This window comes from Rhagoletis pomonella, unplaced genomic scaffold (assembly GCF_013731165.1).
Source record: "Rhagoletis pomonella isolate Grant_MI unplaced genomic scaffold, Rhpom_1.0 Rhpom_scaffold_00006, whole genome shotgun sequence".
NCBI classification, from domain to species: Eukaryota; Metazoa; Arthropoda; class Insecta; order Diptera; family Tephritidae; genus Rhagoletis; species Rhagoletis pomonella.
In genome coordinates, this window is record NW_023458560.1 from 51,633,201 (window position 1) to 51,655,005 (window position 21,805).

Sequence of the window (21,805 nt, forward strand, 5' to 3'; positions counted from 1 at the left end):
AAAGATGGGTATCATCGAAACGGTTTTGAAAACTCCTTATTTCTGAAATATATTTAGGAGGGTTGCCACCTGTTTAAAAAATCCAACTCTACTTAAATTAGGGTAATTACCTAATTAAAATATATGTTTTAAAATTTGGGTGTATTTATTGACGTTAAACGAAAGAGTGTTAAGAAATCTTTAGTTTGAACGCTAGAAATATTTTTGGGCGTTTGAAGAGGGTTGCCACCTGTTCAAATATTTATTTTCGAAATATATATATAGGAGGGTTGCCCTTTATCTTTGGAACTCTAAATTCTTAAACCCGAACCCTTAATCTCGTAATTCTTTTTATATACAAATAAAATTACTGTAATTTTTCTTCATTTCGGTTCATTTCGAAGGGTCTTTGAAGGGACTTTCGACTGGTATGTCCATACATAGGTGTTTCATCCTTTTTCAAAAACCATAATTTTTCCTTCCCACCTATTTTGATGAACCTGCTCCTTTTGTTTGAAATCCTTATGAAAACGTTCACCCCTATCCTTCCAAATTTTCCAGGATAGAATCTAAACGAGAGCAAAAGAGAGTAAGCGCAATTTCAACTCATTACCTAATGGCTAAAAAAACTGTACATAGCGGCGATAAGATCTTTAAAATTTGGATCCCACCAAATTTTGTGCAACAAGTTTAAAACTCAGCCCTTCCCACTGGTTTGATTGATGTTACAAATTAATTCTTCAGAGTAAAAAGTGTATACTTATGATTTTCTGAAAGAGTTTTCCCGTTGAGATATCAGCTGTTCAATTTGACATTTCTACAAAAGGTTTACGTTTCTTTTTTCTTTCGTAGTTAGCATTAGTGTAGTTCGAATTGGAATAAGTTTTCGAGTGATAAAGATACTTCAAAAAAGAGAATGAAAATTAATAATCAAGGTGGTAGTATTTGTGTGATAAACAAAAAAGAAAACTAGCCTAAAGCTTGCTAAATAAAAAAAAATTCTTTTTCAAAATGGTCTCTAATTTGGGTAATAATATTCCACTTTCAGTAAAGCTAGAAAAAATTGGTTTCATTTGGTGGTCTTCACGCTTTGTGGGTAATAAAAATTTTTTAATTTAGAGTTTGTGGGCTGAGAATCGTGTTGCACTTTCTTGCACTTTTTGAATTATGGACTTTTTTCTTAGAAAACGTGTTTTGCCGTGCTTTACGATGTTTGAAAATAAGCAGTCAACAAAGATGCAAAAGAAACTGATTTTTGCTGCAAAATATTATTAAACGGAGCATATCGGAAGAACATAACACATACATGAAGAGCAAGAATGATATGCAATTAAGTATATAATGTAGGTGAAAAATGTGAGAAATGTTATCGGCGGAGCAAATATTTTTTAAACCGGTCTCAAAGAAGACAAGCTGGACTTATTGCTTCGCGTTACTTCTACAGCTGCTCTATAAATAGGCCAAGTGGATTTACTCTATATTTACTTTAAGAACAGTTTGTCAAAGTCCCACGAACGCCCATAAACTAAGAAAAATCCTTAAAAATGGATGCAATAAAAATCCTCCATTCAGATGACTGCAAATGTGGCCTTGTATTTCATTGTTTTCTTTTCTCATAATAGATATGTCTTGGAAAACATTCAATCGACTGTAAAAGGTATAAAACCTTTAGTTTAATTGATGACAGTTATGAGGGTCTTCTGACCCAGTGTTCGTCGATGAGCAGTTTCTAAAACATGCAAATTCAGCAATTTGTTTTTATGTTTTTTTCTTTTTGAGAGGGTATTGGTCCACCAATTTGCAAATTAATAATTACTACTGAAACACTTATAGAACAGAACTATTGTTCTCAACATCAGTTGACGGCTTAAATGATATTTTAGTAGTAACAGCAAAGTTAAACATTACTATAGTGAAATTAAAGACGTTTCGAATCTAAAACAAAACAATAAACAAATCTTGACCTTCGTAAATAAAAAAAGCATGGAATCAATACATTAGGGTGCATCGCTCTTCATACAAAAAAAAAAAAGAAATGGTAATGCTTTTCCATTGGTGTTATAAAATATATTGTATTTGAAGATCTTGGCCAAAATATTTTGGAAAAATATTAAGATTTACGGGAGCTGGACCAATTAGAAAATATCTCAAAAAAACTACTTTCTTTTTAAATAAAACTAGATTTTAAAAATATTTTCCCCAAAAATCACTTCAGCTGAAGAAGAAGAGTTTAAGCTTAAAGGGTCTGTATAAAAATGTTTATCCGGTGAAAAAATGCAACTTTTTTTGGTCAAACGTGAACGTATGTACTTTCAAAGTTTATAAAAAGCTAAAAGAATAAATAGTAAACTGCAGAAAAATGTGGTTTTTCAGTTTCATTACGCAGAATCCACGGATTACATATCGCGGCTGAGATACGGAGGTATGTATGTATGTATGTACAGTGACGAACAAAACTGTAACATGGTTCAACACTTTTTGTTTCAGCCACCGCTATATTTCCAAGTTCTAACGACTTTCATCCTTTTGTTGAATATTCTTGTTGGTACATCCCTACTCCCTCTCTCATAATGATTTGAAGTCAATACAACAACAATAAAAAAAACCAGCAGACAAAAATGTAAATTAAGGCAGATGTTACAGTTTTGCACTCACTCTCAGTTTTGCATTTGACAGTTATCTTTTACTTAGTTGGAAGTCAGATGACTTTTTTCTATATTTTAATTTATTAAAGAAGTGATCACCAGTAAATAACATAGTTTATCAGGAACCATCAACGAAAATAATAGATTTACTGCGGAAAGGCGGAACCGCACGAAAAGTGGCAAAAAAGTTTGGAATTTTCTACTTAAAAATGTTAAGACTTAGAAAAAATATAGCCTAAAGTGTTCCCAAGGACAAAGGAAGTCTGTCAAAACATATTACGGTACGAAATCTTGTGAACTTAGAAGCAAGTAGCGATGCAGCCACTATTACAGAAGCGCTTAAGGTATTAAACTTTAATGGAAATCAATAGACAGCGAGGCGAAGAATTGCCAAATTGAGGGCAAAGGCATCATAAAGAAGAAAAAAGCAAATTTGATCATAATACATGTGCAAGTGTGGCAGCATTTCGCTGCATCGCACGAAAACCGAACCCTTGCCTATTGGGATATGTTAGGCCGTTCAGAATACAATAAAAAACATATTTTTAAGTTTCAATTGAAGGTTATTTGGTCTGACAAGACTAAATTCATCACTTTCAATCAGATGACCGGGCATGGTATTGGATCAAAGACCCAAATGAAGCCTAAGCGCATCATGTACTGCAAACTGTGAATCACAGTGGTAGGATCTTAATTGTTTGGGGTTGTATTTCAAAAATTTTGTTGGTCCGTTAGTACGCATTATGCGTAAAGAACAGTATCTGTTCATATTTCAACAAAATTTGCAAGATGTAGTCGAAAAATGAGAGTTTCTGCTGAAAAATCACCCAAAACATACTGCATATGTTCGCAAAGACTGGATACAAAAGCAAAAATTTGCTAATTTGAAATGACCTCCACAAACCGCGGACATGAATCTCATCGAGAATTTGCGAAATCGACTAAAAGCACAGCTAATAAGTAGAGCTAGTAAGTCCGTAAAATCGAGTACATGAGCTGTGAAAGCAAACTAAGGATATACCTCCAGAATTTTTACAAAGATACAAATAAGGTATGCCAAATCACATCCAGGAACTGAAACAGGCAAAAGAGTACTGAACATTGTGTTAGTAGTTCTTTTTTTTCGTGAAAATTGTTAAAAAGCTCTTAAAAATATATGAGTGCAAAACTGTAACATCTGCCTTTATTTACATTTTTGTCTGCTGGTTTTTTTATTGTTGTTGTATTGACTTCAAATCATTATGAGAGAGGGAGTAGGGATGTACCAACAAGAATATACTGCAAAAGTATGAAAGTCGTTAGAACTTGGAAATATAGCGGTGGCTGAAACAAAAAGTGTTAAACCATGTTACAGTTTTGCTCGTCACTGTATATGGATATATAAATATATGTACATTTATTTAGATAAAAACATCCACAAAACATATGTATGTACATATATGCATATACATTTTTATAAATACGTATGTTTTCTTGTTTTACAGTTTAATTAGGAAAATAATAATAACAACACTAAGTCTAAAAACACTAATGAATGGAAAAAACAGAAGAGAAGAAGAAAATGCTAAGATCGTATATTTTTCAATCCGAATATAATTTGCAGATAATAGGTACAGTGGGCCGCATAAAAATAGTGACACTAAACCTCATAAAAAAGTTTTCAATTTGGTAAAACTTTCTCCGAAGCATTTCAAACTTTTATAAAGCTGCTATTCTCAATTTAATAGCAAACATGCGGCCTGTTCTATTCATATTTTTAAGATCAGTGCATACAATAAATATTATACACTCATACATTTTTACATTAGGGTGCATCACTCATCACACATACAAACAAAAAATCGGTTGCTTTTCAATCGGAATTATAAAATTTGTAATCAGCCTCAACATAGGCATTGTCTACTGTCGTGCTGAAGTAAGTAGACGACGAATTCTGTCGAAAATTATCCAGTGCTGCCAAGTTAACCTGTTTTAAGACACTAGTCGAGTCGAAATTTAAGGCAATGCCACTCGCAATGAGGGCGTATATTTTAAGTATTCCACAAAAAAAAAATTTAGGAAAAATATTAAGATTTACGTGAGTTAGAGCGATTTGAAAATACCTCCGAAAATCTAGTTTCTTATACATAAATACAATTTGTTTTTTAAAATATTTTTTTCCAAACAATTCACCACAGATGATAAAAGAGTTTAAGCTTAAAAGGTCTGCATAAAAATGTTTAAACATTTTATCAACGGAATCAAAATAATACGATTTTTGGGGGTATTTGCAAATCGGTTCAGCTCACGTAAATCTTAATATTTTTCCGAAATATTTCGGTGAAAATCTTAAAATATAATAGATTTTATAATTCCGATGGAAAAACGGTACCGATTTTCTTTTTTTGTATGGGGAGTATTGCACTCTAATGTACATACCTATGTATATATCAGATATAAGTGCACATGTGCACATTTAAATACATACATATGTACTAATGAACGATGTTGCGCTATTTTTAATTCATGTTAAGGTTATTTTTATTGCACAGTCCAAAGAAAAGTCATCGAAATCTATTTAGTGAAAGAGTAAATAAATAAATAGCATATCCTCTCAACAAAAAGCATTGCCACAACAAAGTAAGGAGGGAGAATTAATGATGTGGGATGCTACAGTCGGCATGGCAGAATATGCATTTACAAAAATTCTATATAATTTTTTTTTTTTTTTGTCAAAGCGTGTTTTCAAATAAATTTGGAATTTGTTAATAAATCTGAAAATCAAAGAAGTTGTGCATGTACCATCTAAATAAAAAATACGCACACTTTAAAATTGGTGTTATTTAATGAGATTGTGCGTGTTCATACTTGTCTGGTTATCAGGTTATTCGGTTAAAAATTTGTATTCAGTAGTGCATTTTATTGTGGTGAACTGAATATAAATTACATAGCCAGATAACCGGACAGGTGTGAACACCCACATTGTAGAATTATTTCCAATATTTTGTTGCTCAAGAACGACGTTTTTAAAAATTGTTTATAAATAAATATTGAAAAAAAAATAATCAAATAAAAATAAATATGCATTGAAAAAGATGTCAATAGAAACTGTGGCATAAGAAGAATGAGCGTTGAATTTCATCGAATTCTATGAAACAGATAATCAGATATAAAGAAACAAAGAAAAAAGCTCGATAAGGATTCTTTATGTCAATAACTAGCAAGTTAAGGGCTGTTTGCAGAAAAACGAAAAATTCATATAAAATGACGCACAAGAAATGGAAAATAATGTTTTTGCTATCAAAATTTCTTTAATCAGTTTGCAGCTCTCAAGAAAAAAATGCTCTTATATTCATTTCTTCAAAAAAATTTACATAAAAACAAAGAACTTTTTCAAGCAACAGAAATAATGAGAATTATTTCTTGAAATCTTTCTTGAGAGCTGCAAATAGCTCGCTAATATTCGTAATGTTTTTCGAGCTAATTTTTTTTGTGCTTTAAAAATACCGTCCAAGCTTTACCCAAAAACATATAAATCACAGTTTCAAATTTTATAAAAAAATTTAGGAAAAGTCAACAAATTTTCATCAAAATCTTAAACTTTTTAATCTTAATCTTTAGAACATTTTTGGATATGCAGTTTTATCGCCCATACAATTTTAGTCCAATGAAGTGCAAGTTTCAACTGACTAAAAAATCGCGTTGGTTTTTGAGAACTTTTTTTGGAGACTACTTTTTCGGTTGAGCTATAAAACTGCATACCCAAAGATTTTCTAAAGTTTCAGATTAAAAAATTGATAATTTGATAAATTTTCCTAAATTGTGTATAAAGTTTGAAACTGTGCTTTACATGGTTTTGGTTAAAGCTTGGACGGTTTTTTATAGAAAAAAAAACAAACAAAAATTTAGCTCGAAAAACCTTACGATGGGATTTGAGCAGGCGTTTATGGCCCCAGACTGGAGCTTTCGGTGCCCCTGGGAACCTTCTCTAGCATCTTTCAAGCGGAGGAGGTCTATGGCATCAGTATGTGTGCTGAGATTAACTTTCGAAGAAATTATCGAAGCGAGAGGATACTCATTGCGAGCGATAATCAGGCGGCTATTAAGGCTCTCTCATCATTCGAGATCAAGTCCTCTTTGGTTTTGGAATGTGTAGAGAGGCTTAATGCTCTGGCTGATATTAATGATATTCAACTGACTTGGGTACCAGGGCACATGGGGTCGAGGGAAATGAGGAAGCTGATCAGTTGGCCACAGCTGCCGTTGCTTCGACCCCGATAGGACCTGAGCCCTTCCTTGCAGTGGGACCCAACACCATAAAGGAAATGCTTAGAAAGGAAAATACCAAATCGAGGGAACTGCACTAGCGTAGCCCTATAGGTCTACGTCGGGCAAAAAGCTTATTAGAAGGGTACAATATGAAGAGATATTGGCTACTCATGGATCTCCCCAAGGAGAAACTAAGAATCATTACAGGTATTTTGACGGGTCATTTTGAAATTTATAGAGCCTCTAGGGCTATTGGAGGTGGTTTGATGAGCTTAGGGCACAATAGACCTACCGGTTGCAGTGCAACAATTACATAATTAACAATTCGTAAAAATTTCAAGCTTTGTCTTATAATAAAGATTTTGAATATGCCCAAGGGCTGTCTCTGCAGCAACACTACAACGAGATTAAGTTCACAATAACGGTGGCTGCCGAAATCGAGTGGTTAGAGGTGCATGCTACTACTCGGCAGGACGCAGGTTCGATCTTTGGTCCGAACAGAATCCAAGATTTTTTTTTCTATCAGCGGTCGGGCCCTCCCAGTACTTTTCTGCCATAAAAAAAATCTCTAGAAAAAAATAATTTGTATGTTGCTCCAATCAGGAGTCTAGGTCCTGCCGGTTGAAAGCACGCGCCTCTAATTACTTAAAATTTTCTCAAACAAAATACCCAGCTGTAGAGTGTACAACTAAAACAATTTGAAGGCGCCTAAAGATCTACACTCGCATAGTCGAAAAAAACAGCAACAACAGCAACAACACAGCAAAAGCGATAGTGCTCAAATAAACGATCTATTCATTGTGCAACGGAAGATTTTTCTCTTTAGCAAAAAATGTTTGAACAAAATTCAAAATCAAAATCAGGAAAATAAAACGAAAAACGGAGTGAAAATGACTTTCCACCGATGGATGATGGTCAGTGAGTGTCGAGCAAAATCAATAGCAAATAGTCTGCGGCTGTTGTTCAAGCGAAACGCTGGTGAAAATAAATAAATATAGATACTGTACAAGAGTGTTTTTTTGTTTTTTGTTTTTAAGAGGTGGGTGTTTTTCTTAAAATTTTTAATAGAGAAATTAATTAATTGTGGCAAGACAATGCAAAGGTGGTTAGAGGAAGCAAAGAATTAGTATGTATATGTTTTTAATTATAATTATAATTTTTTTTTTTTTTTGATTATGTACTTGCTATTTGTGATATTTGTTGTATAAATTTTGGAAATTATGTAATCTTTGAGAACTTTTTAAGCAGCACTGGAATAATGCAATATTTAATACGAAAGCAATAAGCAAAGTAGCTGAGAAAACTGCTGTAAACACAAATATCTTATATAATTTCCGTGTTACATTCGTTTCGAAGCGCTAACACACAAAAAAAAACATGAAAACATGAAGGCTGTTTTTTTGTTTGCTGCTAAATAGCTGCTAGTGTTGTTGTTTTCGTTCATCAGCACACATTTAGTTTTTAATCTATTGTGCCAATGAGGAAGTTAATCATCAGAAATATTTTTGTTATATACTCGTCAGTGCTAATTTTAAAAGTGATTATTTGAGACTTGAGTGTCAATAAACAGTTATTTATTTGCGTGCGTTGTACAGGTACCAAATCAGAAGAGCCTAAAATAAATATTTGTAAATAGTTTAAATAAAATTTTCATACAAAAAAAATATAAAAATTAGTAATAGTGTGAAAAAACTCTTATATATACTCAAGGTCTTCAAACATGGGATTCGTATGTATGTAGGCGGATTTGTATATACTACTTATGTACTGCATGTATGTATTTGTAAATATGTGCCTCGTGTTTTTCTCTGCGAGCTAATCTACATATATCCATGCATTTTTGCAAATGAGCTCTTTTCGAGAAAATCAAAAGGTGGTTTTCAACTTTTCCGTACTCACGGAGAGCAACAAGCGCCCGACGTTATTTTTTGTCTTTAACTTTTCTTTTGGTATGTACTTGGCATTAACGCCACTGTTTTTGAAAAAACATGAAAACTTATTTTGATTGCGACAATAAAACGACTAAAAACATGAAAAATAAAAACTTGGTAAATACCTCGACGCCCACGCAATATTTTGAAAGTGAATGTTTTTCGTATAAATATAGGTACATACGAGTATGTACATAAGTATGTACATATGTAAAAGAGACAGATATGAATTAGAGTAGCTCAAGTCGAAAATATGTAGATGAATGATTTTAAATAAGTGCAAAATTTAGACATTTACAATATGCATAATGCAGCTTAAGGGCCAGTTTTTCAGTGCCAGTTGAAACTTAGATTAAGTAAACTGAGTTTAAATTGAACAGCCGGCTGATCTTAGTTTAAACCAGCCAGATCGGGCATTTAAACTTAGTTTAAACCACGGCCGTACACTGAAAAAATGGCCCTAAGACCCACATTTTTTTGGTTATGACATCAAAGAAGAGGCCCCTTGTTGAAAATGTCATAAGTACAAAACATCGTTTAACTGTTATTGCAATACTTAAGTGAACTACATAGCTGCTTGAATAATAATAAACATTTACGCATAACTTTCTGGTGCAAAAGCTACACCCCGCTTCACTTGAATAAGCACATTATTTTTTTTTCGAGAATCGGGCTTCTGAGTAACCGATCAGCTACGTTGCGGTCCCATTTTTAACGAGTATCGCTTTTAAAGAAAACTGGTGAAAAATAAGAAAATATATTGGATAGTTTTAAAAACTTGATGAATATCTCCTTACCACTTTGAACGCCTGAAAGGGATAGACTACTAATCTTTAAATGGACCGTTCGACTCGCAAATTTTGCTAAATAGCAAACTCCAAAAGTTTTTCAGTAAAGTTATGTACAATCCGGTTTATAAAGTACTGAAAACAATTAAATTTAGCTTCGCTATCCTTGATTTTACAGCTTTCGTGATGCTAATCAGACAATCATTTTGCTGATGTATTCAAAAAAATAGTCTGAGAAGCTGACCTCACCATGGATCTTCTGTAATTTCTATCCAGCCTTGAGGTTTTAGTTCCACTTCATAATTCATTCTCGAATTCCCTAATTTTTGAATTTTTACAGTTAAAAGTGGGACTGTTTGTCCCATTCTCGCTCTGTGATAGTTGGAAATATTCTTTAAGTGGTTCAAAAGCTGTTCAGTAAGTTCGATTATTGAAGCAAAAAATGTGTTTATTTAAGTTAAGCGGTGATGTACTCTACAACAGAGCCAAATTTTGTTTAATAAAATATTTGTCACAAAAAATTCAATCTCTATCTATCTTCTAAAAATAGTAATACCTCAGTTGCATTCGTTTTTAATGATGGAGAAATTCATGACGACGGGTCGTCCACAGCGTAATCGTCGACATAGCAGGTGCGTGTGTGTATGTGAGTACACAATGCTGACGTGTTAAATAGTTTACACTGGATTCATTGCATTCTAATGAATAATTTTAGTATTTAAATTTTATGCAAATTGCTAATAATCGTTTTTCTTGTTATAGTTGCGCTGTTAGCTAACACGAAATTCCTATATTGGCTGCCTGCTGTTTTGTTCTAACTGGTTGATTGTATACTTAGTGCGTTTTAACTGACAAATGTATGTATATGTGCATAAAATTAAAGATTAATTACTATTGCATGCTTTTTTACCACTCGATTTTATAAAATGCTGCGCTTGAAAGTGATTTTTGGCATAAAGAGCATAATTTGAATTCAATTTGCGTAGCTGTTCTGGTAACACATTGCTCATCTTTAATTTGAGTATATCTCTGCAAATGTACTGAAATGTTGTCGTAAGAGTAGCAGCGAAAGCCAAGTCAAGGATCGATCCAGTTGTATACCTGGTCAAGGATTTATCCTCCGGCAGCATTCCCTTTTCAGTTTTTCTTTAGTTTTTAAAGCTACAACAGATACTAATACATATATCAGAAAAATTGTTAAATAAATAAATTAATAAAATACTCTTTTCAGACGTGCCTGGCCACCAGAGGATGACCTACATCAAGCGCGCCTGGTGAAGCGGCTTTTTACACCCGAAATAAAGCGTATGCTTAAGGACTGGCTTGTGCGGCGACGCGAAAACCCATATCCAAGTCGGGATGAAAAGAAACGCTTGGCCAATCAAACTGGCCTAACGTACACACAAATTTGTAATTGGTTTGCCAATTGGCGGAGAAAGCTGAAAAATTCTGAGCGTGAACGTAGCAAAACATCTTGGGGTCATCTTATTAAGCATTACAATACGAATGCACGTGGCAATGTGGAACAATTTAGTATATCCTCGGAGGATAGCATTTGGGGAGAAGATGAATTGGAACGGGATGGGGATGTGTACAAACGAAGTGATGAGGATGAATATGCGAGACGTGAAGATGGTATTTCTAGTGGCACTGAAGGGACTGTGAGCTCTTCGAGTGGCGGTTGTTGTTATAATTTTGCTGACAGGAGTAGGCCTAAAATGAGTGGTTTTTTGAAAAATCAAATTTGTGATAAACGAAATACAATAACAAATACTCTTATTACCGCCCATGAGCCAACAGCAAGTAGTATCCCTGATCAAAACACAAATTCATGCCAACAATGGATGAGTGGCGGCAAACAACACGCTACGGAGAAACCAATATCAACCCCTAACAACGCAAAGTACAAACAGAAAATGATGGAAAAGTATTTGCGAGACACGCGTGATGCGCAAACTGCAACCGGAATGCCACAGCAGTCGGTGCCCGCACACACCAGCCGTGATGAGCTAAACAAAGCTGGCGTGCACAATGTTGATAGTACGGCACTGACAAAATGGTTGGAGAGTGCAGCACGCTTTACGCCCGATAAGAACAATTATTTTATCGAATGGAATGGCAGAACGTAAGCATTTTGAAATGTCGATATTTAAATATTTGTTATATTTAATTGAACTCCCTTTTCAGAGGTAAATTGGAACGTAAGCAGCGCACAAAGCAACTACGCCGCGTCACCATTATACCAGCCAACTCCAGCATCCTGCAACGTAAATCTGCTTATTCCTGCCCTACACAATTAGAGCTGGACGCCGCTGAGGCATTAGCCAATATGGCATTTAACTGTCGACAGCGAATGTTGGATTGCAGTCCTGCCGGTGGTGCGAGTCTGAAGACTGTCAATGCAATTAGTTCCTAGTGATAGCTCCTAACAACCAGTTGCATACATATGTACATATGAGAACGAAAGAAAGCATTCCAGTGTAAATTTTGGGTGCCAAAGACTATACGAAATTAGATAAATTTTCATCACTAAAAAATACCTAGACTAAACGGAGTTCAAAAGACAAGTAAATGTGTAAAATGAGCAGGTGAATAAAGTAAAATATGAATAAAAAATCTTAAAGAAATATGTGTGTATGTATTTAATGTTGAAATGGGTGAATATAGTGATAAATTAAATAATCAGGCAAGGTCTTCAATTATTTGAATTTTTAATTAACAGGTATTGGAATTCACTCGCAAGTGAATTGCAGGACCTGCCTAAAAAATTTTAAAGAAAAAATAGAATTTCAGCATAACTTAAAATGTTATCAAAGTAAAATTAGTAGATAAAACAAAACTATAAATGATATATAACTAAAACAATCAGCATTGAACGCACGAAACCTAATGATTACTTCATACAAATGTTAAAGGCCAGTCACAGTTTCGTTCTGGGTGTCTTTACAGTTGAAGAGAATAACTTAAACTTTAACAAATATTAAAATAAAATAAAAAGCTAGAATAGGCAATACATTCAAGAAAATAGATAAAATAAAATAAACCAAATAAGGATAGAGAATTTTCTATGAAATGAAAAGAAATGAAAATCCTATTACCTATTGCTATGGCTCCATGCAAGTTTTGTTAGCTGTTTTAACATTTCTAGCAGGATGTCTGGTATATTCTCGCACTCGCAAAAGAATTCCTCTGTTATTCATCATTTTCCCTGGTTTGTACAATATATTCCGTTAAAATTAGTTTAAACCATTTCATATTTTAGCAAATTCCATATTCGTTATTTTTCTGATTTCAATTAAAACTTCACTTTACGCACTAAAAATGTAACTTAATTTCACGCTTTCTCTATTTCATTCGCTTCCTTAGCCGGTTTGGTTGTTTCCGGTTCACCCTTGGCGTACACATCAAGCACATTTACAAAATTTTTCTGATGTGTTTCTAGTTGCTGCACTACATTGCTAGCTGCCATGTTGAGAGTTTGTACAAGTTCTCCTTGAGCCGCCTGCAGACCTGGCAATTGTGCATAGGCCATAAACTCATTTCGACTAAGTAGACGCTCATCAACTATTCCCGCCAGCAATATCATCTGTGGCACACGGCGTGTTATTCGTAGGAGCTGTCCAACACGCTGCTCTGTCGAAAATACTATACAGTTTTTGCTTTCAAATAGTGGTAGGATGGCTTCGAATCGCGTGCCCTCAACGGCTTTGCGTACAATTTGTTTACCATAGGATTTAAGATGCATATTTTGTTTGTGTAATTTTACACGCACTTCAAAGAGATCATCTTGTTTAATCGAGTTGAGGTGATAGAAGCCAATCAGACGTGAATGTTCCAGCCAATTACGTACTTCTCGCGCAATGACCGCAACATATGGATTCTCTACATCAGCTTCCCGTTGGCGGCGTTGAAAACAAGTGATTTCCTTTTTAGGTTCCTCCAGCGTTGGCAGAGTTTGTGCGACGGCAAGCACCTTGGCGCGCTCATAGTGTGGTGCACGTGGTCGTTGTATATTGATTTTACCACGAAAACGTTGTGATTGTGTGATAGGTGTGCGACAGGATAGTAAAGCTACTAAAAGATAAATTTAAGTAATCAGGAGGCAATGTTGTGTTGTATAACAAGGATGGAAGCCTACAGGCCTTCTACCACCTACCTTGACGGAACAGCTGTGACATTGTGGCTTTCTGTGTTTAGTTTTGTATGTGTGTTGTCGCGCCAGACAATTGAAAGTTCACTTCTTTCTTTCAAATTTATGAAATAATTAACACAAATCACAAATATCAAGCAAGAATTTCTACACACGAGCCCAACGCCGCTATCACAATAAAACAGCTGATTGCGAATTACGAAAATTTTTTGTGCCCGTAGGTGTTCACAATAGCAAAGGCAACCATTGTGAGTGATTTGAGGAAGTTGTCGAAAAGGGAAGGAAGTTATTTGAGTTCGAAAACCCGTTACTGCAATTCGAAAAGCAAACGAAGAGATGTCGAAACAGAAATTTTGTTGCTCATCCAGAGAATGTAAGGAGTGAAAACTTGTGCATTTATTAAAAATAAGTGTATGCATACATATATACATATCTATATTGTTATGTACCTGCAGATTATTCATTGACGAATAATTTGGTGGAAACGTTGATTATAATTCCACGCGTAGTCGTTTGCAAAAAACTGAAAAAGGGGCAAGTATATACGCAAACAATAACCATCAAAAATAAAGGATTGGTAAGTTTTCTTCAAATAAGTTGAATTATTTAAGATTTTATTAATGAACAACTTAATGGAATTGATTGCGAGCTCTTTATTTTGCACTTTTTCACTATCTTCCTTTTAGTATCCACGCAACTTGATATATGCGACTGATAGTCTACAAGATACAAAAATTATTTTTCCTCCTGACTGGGAATATGACTACTTGCAACCCGATGAAGTTATTGAAATAAAGGTTCTGATAACTCCTACCTCGAATAGCGTGCATACTGATTACAGACATATTTATATTCAATCGGAGCATCCAAATATAACTTTTGAAATACCCATAATTGGTAAGTCTGTGTTTATCCGTTTTGTGGGTTCAAAACGAAAGTGCTGTAATTTGACACCCACCTGCATTAAACTTAGCTGCCAAACCTAATGTGTTTTTTATGTCAGTAGTCTTACATTTAAGAAAATAGGTAACATACGAAAATTCCATCATTGCATCCGAATTGCTAGGAATGTAACCATGTAATTTAATATATACGTTCGTAAGTAGTCAAATTGGATCAAGACACACAACTGTGCTTTACATCAAGATGTACACAATAACGCCAATTCATCTAAGCCATTAACCCCGGAGAAAATCTCCATGCTGATGCTGAAGAAACTATGACCGCCAGGAGTCGAGTATATCAGCCGCTTTCAAAGTGCCCATCCCAGAATCTGGGAAGGGAATTGATGACTTGTGTTCGAAAGTAAATGGTTACCTCTCCGAACTTTCTCTCTTCTTCACTGCAAGGAGCCTAACCCTCTCCCTTACGAAATCCTTGGCAACCCTTTTTACCACCTGGACGAAGGATCCGATGGTGAATAACCTAAAAATCCTCGGAGTTACCTTCGAGAGTCTGCTTTCCTTTTCGACGCGATAAGGCACTCAAGTCGCCCGTGTGGTCACCGGGGGTTAGCAAGACGCAGTGGACGAAGTCACAAAAATTCTAGAACACGGCACTCCGGACCGCTACAGGATGCCTCCTGATGACGCCTCAACACCACCACGGCGAGGCCCAGATGCTCCGTAACAGGGAGCATAACACAATGCCGGCAAGCAGCTCTTAGTAGGGTGACACAGACGCGGGCACCCGAACAGACAACTGCTTGTAGAAGGGAACTCGCCAAGGTACGTCAGGAGGCATCTTTACAAACTAACAGACGAAGTCCAGAGTTTCATTAAAAAAAACTCTGGATCCAATTGTATACCGACAGGTCTTAAACGCCATTCACAGGGAGTCGGTCTTGAGTTATATAGACTCCCGAATTGTGAATGCTGTTATGGGCACACAGCCACCCGACGTGGACGAGACAAAGCTTTGTCTGCCTCGGAAGACTCGCACCATAAGGTTCCCAACCTCGCTCTAGCCACTGCAGCAGGCTAGACCCGTACTTGAGCAGAGTGAACACAGGGCACCTCTTAGCATGCCTTAAAAACCCCACCCAGCTAACCTGTCCCTATGAGCAGACCCGGTGGAAATTGCACACGCCCCCCCTTAGCAACGGACAAGCCGACCCGAGCGGGGTTTAGTAGCCGCTGCAACAACAACAACAACAACAGCAAACCATTCCAGAGGTATGAAAATAAATCATATAAACCCATCTCCCTCCTCTCCCCTGTGCAAAAACTAGGGAAGCACTTCTCCTGCCCAGTCTGACTAAACATCTAAAACTAGCCGAATACCAGCATGAATTCCGCAAAGTGCACGTCACCACCACAGCATTAAACATCATCACCACACAAATAAGTAAGAGCCTGAGTCAACGTCGGCCCCTTTCTAAGGCATCTTGGACTCATCGCTCTCAGATCGGAATTAAAGGAGGATAACCAGATATCTGTATGGAAGTCAATCGTCCAGTTGAACTCAGAAATTCAAAGCCGCGTAGAATTAAATATGGCGTCCCTTACTACTATTAGCAACTGTGGGTCACCCCAAAAATTTGGGAGTTTCATTCGATAGCCTTTTCTCCTTCACTGCGCATACCACTGCCACTTGCAACAGACTACTTTCCACGAACAAGTTCCTCAAGTCGCTAGCTGGCAGTACCTGGTGAGCCGACAAAAATACCCTGTTAGCAACATATACGTCTAGCAGGTCCTTCGCAGGAGAATTTCAGTATCTTCTTCTCAGTTGCCATGCTTTCGCTCGGTCTAAGGTTTAAACACCTAATATTTTATAATATTTTATTAAAACTCCCAAGAAACTCCCTTGGTTGGACATCAACTGCCTGTGGAATGTCATTTTGAGCTCCAGCATTATTCACAGCCATCCTATTGCTACCAATTAGCGTTCCAGAAAAAATCCTTCTATTAAGTGGCATTACAATGGGCAATAAAAACTATGTCTAAGTGATTCCTTCGCGGGATCTTCTCCATTTAACCTAGGATAGGTGTAGATTATATGTGTTAAATAATTTAATATTTATTTTTAATACAGTCTTGAGAGCAAAGGATCATTGCTATATACCCAAATCCATTGACTTTCCATCCTCGGTACCACAAGAATATGCCTACTACGAGTTCGTTGCCTTCAACCCAACGAACGATACGCAAACTGTTGTTGTAAAGAGGTAATGATTTACTCAAAAAAATAAACGTAAAAATTTCTATATGCACTCTCATTAATTGAGTAGCCCACCGCAGAATATTAAGGTGACTCAAACGAAAAAAGGCATTCCAAAGCATGACTACATTAGGATATTACTAACTCTCAAAGTAGCTGATGACAATATTATGCAAGATGTCATTAAGCTCAAAATTGATTCTTGTAAGTAAAAAATTAATAAATAAAAAATAAAGGTGATCCACTCTAATGACTTATTTTTTATTTTCTAGTATTTTATGAAACAAATATAATGCATGAGCCAGTTACGAACTCCTTATACCTTAACACAAATAAATTAACGTTCGAAGAATTGAAATATGAACGAGAATCAAAACTTACTGTTATGATATGTAACGAATTTATGGCGGAAAAAGATTTAATTGTAACGTTTCTTACCGATCCAACTCAATTGCAAGAAAATCCACTCTTCAATATAAATCCAATGCGCTCCCAACAATCCTCCATGACGAATATTAACGTTTATTCTACCAATACTTACATACCGATCGATGATGATGAGCTCAATTTTTTTGCTTATAAGCATTTCAAAATCGAAACCGAGGTACGGATCACAAACAAAAATATTTTGGTAACCGAAATAAGGTATTTTCCAGGGTTCGTATTTGCACACACATGCGCAGCACATCCTAACATTTTACGCTCACACACGTGTGCTGTGCATATAAAAAATTAAAAACTTGCTCACATCACATGTGTGTGCTGTTTGGTAAAAAGCACGGGCACATGTGTGTACTTAATTTTTATTAATATAAAGCACACGCACATATGTGTGCTTTGCGTAGAGAAACTTATACACCAGGCGAATTTATATAAGGTGGTGTTACTAGGTCAGCTGATTTTGTGTATGTGTTTCGCTCATATATGTAATATTGGCAGTAAGCTAACTTCTCAATGTATTAGCATTCCGAAATCAAAGCGAGACAGTCTAGTACCGTTTTTGTCAATGTATTGTGTACTTGGGTGCCGTTTTTGTATATGTGTTGTGTACATGTTTATTTATAAACGTATGTGTTCCTTTTCTTTCGTACGTGTTTATTGATATATCTGTACTGTAGTGTTTTCGGACGGTACTAGCTCGTACTGCCAATATAGGAGTATTAGATATATGGTTTCGCCCCACGGCTTCTAATGTCAAATTGAAAAATTTTGTTTGAATTTCCACACACACACTTACAGATTTTGACAGTTTATGCCGCCAAAGCAAAAACAAAATACATGTAAATTTTTGTTTTTGTTCTCCTGCTATCACCTTATATTAATTCGCCTTGCTTATACACTTCGATTTCTATCTCAAATCTTAAAATAATTTTTTAATATGTTTTCTGTCATATAAAAAACAAACAACACCTCACTTGTTATTGAATTGTCTTTCAAAAAATAACGTTTAATAAACAAATTCTTTTAAAAATATATTATGTGCATGTGCATGGGCTGAAATTTGTGCAAAAATCGGCTCACACACATGTGCATGTGCTTAATAACAAACAGCACACACTTTTCTGTGAGCAGAGTTTGTTTTCCACTTATGCACACACATGTGTATGAGCAGTGAGTACAAGTTGAATGTGTTTCTGGCGTGTGTGTGAGCAGAGCATGTGTGTGCAAATACGAACCCTGGTATTTTCTGGTAGATATACTATTTTCGTGGCGAAAATACCAAAACAAGTTAACAAGTGAAGTGTACATTAGACCCCGTACCACCTTACAAGCAAACTAAAAAAAAAGTTCGCCATACACCTTCAAGTCTAAAATATTTTTGCAACGCAATTTGGAAAAAAAATTTTTGGTCGCTTTTTTATCTTTTTCTACGTCTACATTCGGCAATAAAATTTTTTTTTAAATAGTTCTGAAATCTTCAAAACACTTCCTTAGCAAAAGTTTATGGATTTTTGAAGAGCTTTGATTTACTGACATTAGGGTGGTACGTTGGGGTGATAAGAACAGAGATCTGGTGGGTAAGTACAGAGTACTTGAGGTCAATGAACTTTGGAATGAAAACATTTTCTCCTCGAGACTGCAAATGCCAAACAACTTTGGCCTTGCAGAAATATTTTAGTCTGTGGGGTGTACGGCGAACTTTTTTTTCTGGGACGGTTTAGTGTACATATCAATTGAAAATGTCTTTGCCCACACTTTTTCTAGAAACTAACAATCAGCGGTCGAAGCTCAAAGGAAATAACTGTATGCTTTCATCCGGTTATGTTGCCCGAGTGCGATTTCAGTGATACTACTTTGCCACCGTTCAGAGTGCGTACAAGACTATTTTTTACCGTTACCAATGAGATGGTGCCCTATCGCAAATCATTGATGCTCAAAGGCTTTATCAGTGGCCCTGAAATCGAACTTAAACCAAAAGAAATACGACTGCGTAAAATTTACATGGGCGAAGAACATTGTGAGCTTATAAATGTTTTGAATGTCGATGGTGAGTGGGCAAAAGGTGCAATGTTAGCTAAAGTTATCGAAATTTTCGTCTAAAGTCATTAACTAATAGCACAATCCGTCATTTGTGGTTTTTAACTTTCTTAAATATTTAGATAAAGTAAATGCTCAAGTAAAATTCAAAGATGTTTTGCACCCCGGCACTGCTTGTGCATTAGTAAAACCGGAAGAGGGTTATGTGTTGGGACCAAGCGAAAGTGGTGTCTTCAATATCTCTTTTTTCTCACGAGTCATTGGAGCTTTTGTAGTGAAGCTGCGATTCAAGGTCAAAAATGGCGACGTTTTCGAAGTCAATGTAAAGTGAGTATTTATGAAAATTATTTTCAATAAAATTATTAGAGAGTATGGTATGGTGTGTATTAGGCTAGATCAGCAGAGACAGCTTTTACTAAGCGCGCGTTAATTGAAAATGCACAGAAGGCTCGAAACAGATCCACTTGTAGACAATGCGATGCCCATTACTAGATCTAGATTAGTGTATGAAATTTTTCCGTCCTACATTTCGTGTAATTCATTTAAATAAAACTCAACATACCTAAACTCAGCTAAAAACATAGGAGATTTTCAAATTTGTTTAACTCCCATCAAAATATTTTCAAATTAAAACTTTCCTAAACCTCTTTCTTGTGATACGTTTTCAATTAACTTATTCCCTGAATTCAAATCCAATTTATTTTTCAAACAGGGGGCAACCCTGATATATATATAGCTTAGAAATAAAGCCTATTCAGAACCATTTGGATTGGTACCCATATTGTAAAAATTCATTCAACCCATTAAATAACTTAATTTGAATTTAGTTTTAAAACAGGTGGCAACTCTCTAGGAATACCTCAGAAAATTCCATGTTCAAAATAAAGATGTCTGTTTCAAACTGCAACCTTATTAAACTCCTTTCGTTCGACGCCCATATTTTGATACATATTACAGTTACCTAATACAAGTAAAATTTAATTTTTCAAATAGTTGGCAACCACGCAGCTTAGAAATAAAACCTTTTCAAAACCATTTCGATTGATAGCCATTTTAAAATAATACATTTAATTTATTTTTTTAACCAAGTGGCAACCTCTATAAAACACTACAATAATATTCCAAATGTCCAAACTAAAGGTTTCTTAACAATCTTCCGTTGGACACCCATATTTAAATTTTTCATATAGCTTGCAAATAATTAATCTAAATTTTCAAGCAGGTGGGAACCCTTTCCAAAATATTTTCAAACTATACCAAAGTCCTGCCAACTTGGTTTGGATTTAGTACGACTTATTGATTGATAAACACGTTTTTTTCTGGATAGGAAAGCTTATGCATAAGTTTAGTGTATACTTCTTTGGTAGACACAAACTTTCGAGGTTTCTGAGTTTTCAATTTCAAGTAATACATTCTCGAAAATAAATTTATAAACAAATTGTCATTCCTATATTTTTAGGGGCCACTCGATAAACGCAAGACTCAAAATGTTTCCAGAGGTATTGGAGTACGGTACTATACCATTTGGTATACCATGTAAGCGACTAATGTTATTGGTAAATCCATTTTTGGTACCTGTTGCGGTACAAGTTACCGTTGGCGAGGATGGCGAAGAAACACCGCTTGTGCTTAATGTAGACAATGCTGATGGATTACAACCGATAACTGTTAAAGATTATATAGCTGCTATGATGGCGATGTCGGATGACGAAGATGATAAAGGTAGTCAAGGCGAACGGACGATAGAATTGATAAGTAAAACGGATTCATTGCCGTCATACCGTTCGGTCGGTACAGAAATTTCTACGTGTAGTAGCCATTTTGAAGAAGAAGTCTTAGGTAAATGAGCGCATACATCATTATATAAATAGGCAATCATGTTTCCTTTACACCCCTTTTACGGCTAAACTATAATTCTAAGGTATAGACAATTATATATCATTAGAAAGGTATTTTGATGCTGATGTGCAGGCAATTTTTAAAATTTCAAATTAGTTTAAAATAGAGCGAAAAAATCAAATCAAAAGTCACACCAATACCAATGCCATACATGTACATGGTTGGGGCGGAAATGCCCCCTAAATGTATGCTTTAATATTGATAGCGAATTAAAGAAACGTGCTAAGCAGCAGTTCAGGAATAAAATGTATGTATGTATGTACATGAATAGATTAGACTCAAACAAGGAAGAAGGTAAAGTTGAGTATGGAGAAGAAGAAAGTGATAAATACAGAAATTAAAATAAAAGTAAAGAAACCGAGATATAAAGACAAAGAGGAAGGAAAATTTAAATACCTAACCTAATAACAATGGTGGGGGTGAATATGTAAATGAAGAAAAGAATGGACATATTTAGATCAGGATAAAGGAAAAGATAAAGATGAAGATGAAGATGAAGATGAAGATGAAGATGAAGATGAAGAT

The 21,805-nt window shown here is 35.4% G+C and overlaps 3 protein-coding genes across 4 annotated transcripts in view; 2 read left to right on the plus strand and 1 right to left on the minus strand.

The window, feature by feature from the left end:
* The first annotated feature begins 10,170 nt into the window (after nt 1-10,170).
* LOC118740923 (iroquois-class homeodomain protein irx-4-like) lies at nt 10,171-12,214 on the plus strand. Its single transcript, XM_036472676.1, has 3 exons — nt 10,171-10,241; nt 10,823-11,716; nt 11,779-12,214. The coding sequence occupies exons 1-3, from the start codon at nt 10,171-10,173 to the stop codon at nt 12,005-12,007; spliced, it is 1,194 nt and encodes a 397-aa protein (XP_036328569.1). The 3' UTR covers nt 12,008-12,214.
* A 613-nt stretch (nt 12,215-12,827) lies between these two features.
* On the minus strand, nt 12,828-13,921 carry LOC118740922 (39S ribosomal protein L10, mitochondrial-like). Of its 2 annotated transcripts, none has more exons than XM_036472675.1 (2): nt 13,748-13,921; nt 12,828-13,662 (listed from the first exon to the last, which is right to left on the minus strand). In XM_036472675.1, exons 1-2 carry the CDS (start codon nt 13,767-13,769, stop codon nt 12,926-12,928), a joined length of 759 nt encoding a protein of 252 aa, XP_036328568.1. In that variant the 5' UTR covers nt 13,770-13,921; the 3' UTR covers nt 12,828-12,925. The 2 variants fall into 2 exon arrangements, with proteins under 2 accessions (XP_036328568.1, XP_036328567.1); XM_036472674.1 differs by having other exon boundaries at nt 12,828-13,665.
* Nucleotides 13,922-14,077: 156 nt separating this feature from the next.
* LOC118741975 overlaps nt 14,078-21,805 on the plus strand; it is a 109,217-nt gene continuing 101,489 nt past the window's right edge. Inside the window, exons 1-9 of the mRNA XM_036473941.1 lie at nt 14,078-14,114; nt 14,197-14,318; nt 14,428-14,642; nt 16,785-16,910; nt 16,974-17,107; nt 17,176-17,507; nt 19,109-19,391; nt 19,504-19,708; nt 20,841-21,220. Of these exons, the coding sequence (XP_036329834.1) occupies nt 14,078-14,114; nt 14,197-14,318; nt 14,428-14,642; nt 16,785-16,910; nt 16,974-17,107; nt 17,176-17,507; nt 19,109-19,391; nt 19,504-19,708; nt 20,841-21,220 (1,834 nt within the window). The remainder of the gene's footprint in view (nt 14,115-14,196; nt 14,319-14,427; nt 14,643-16,784; nt 16,911-16,973; nt 17,108-17,175; nt 17,508-19,108; nt 19,392-19,503; nt 19,709-20,840; nt 21,221-21,805) is intronic.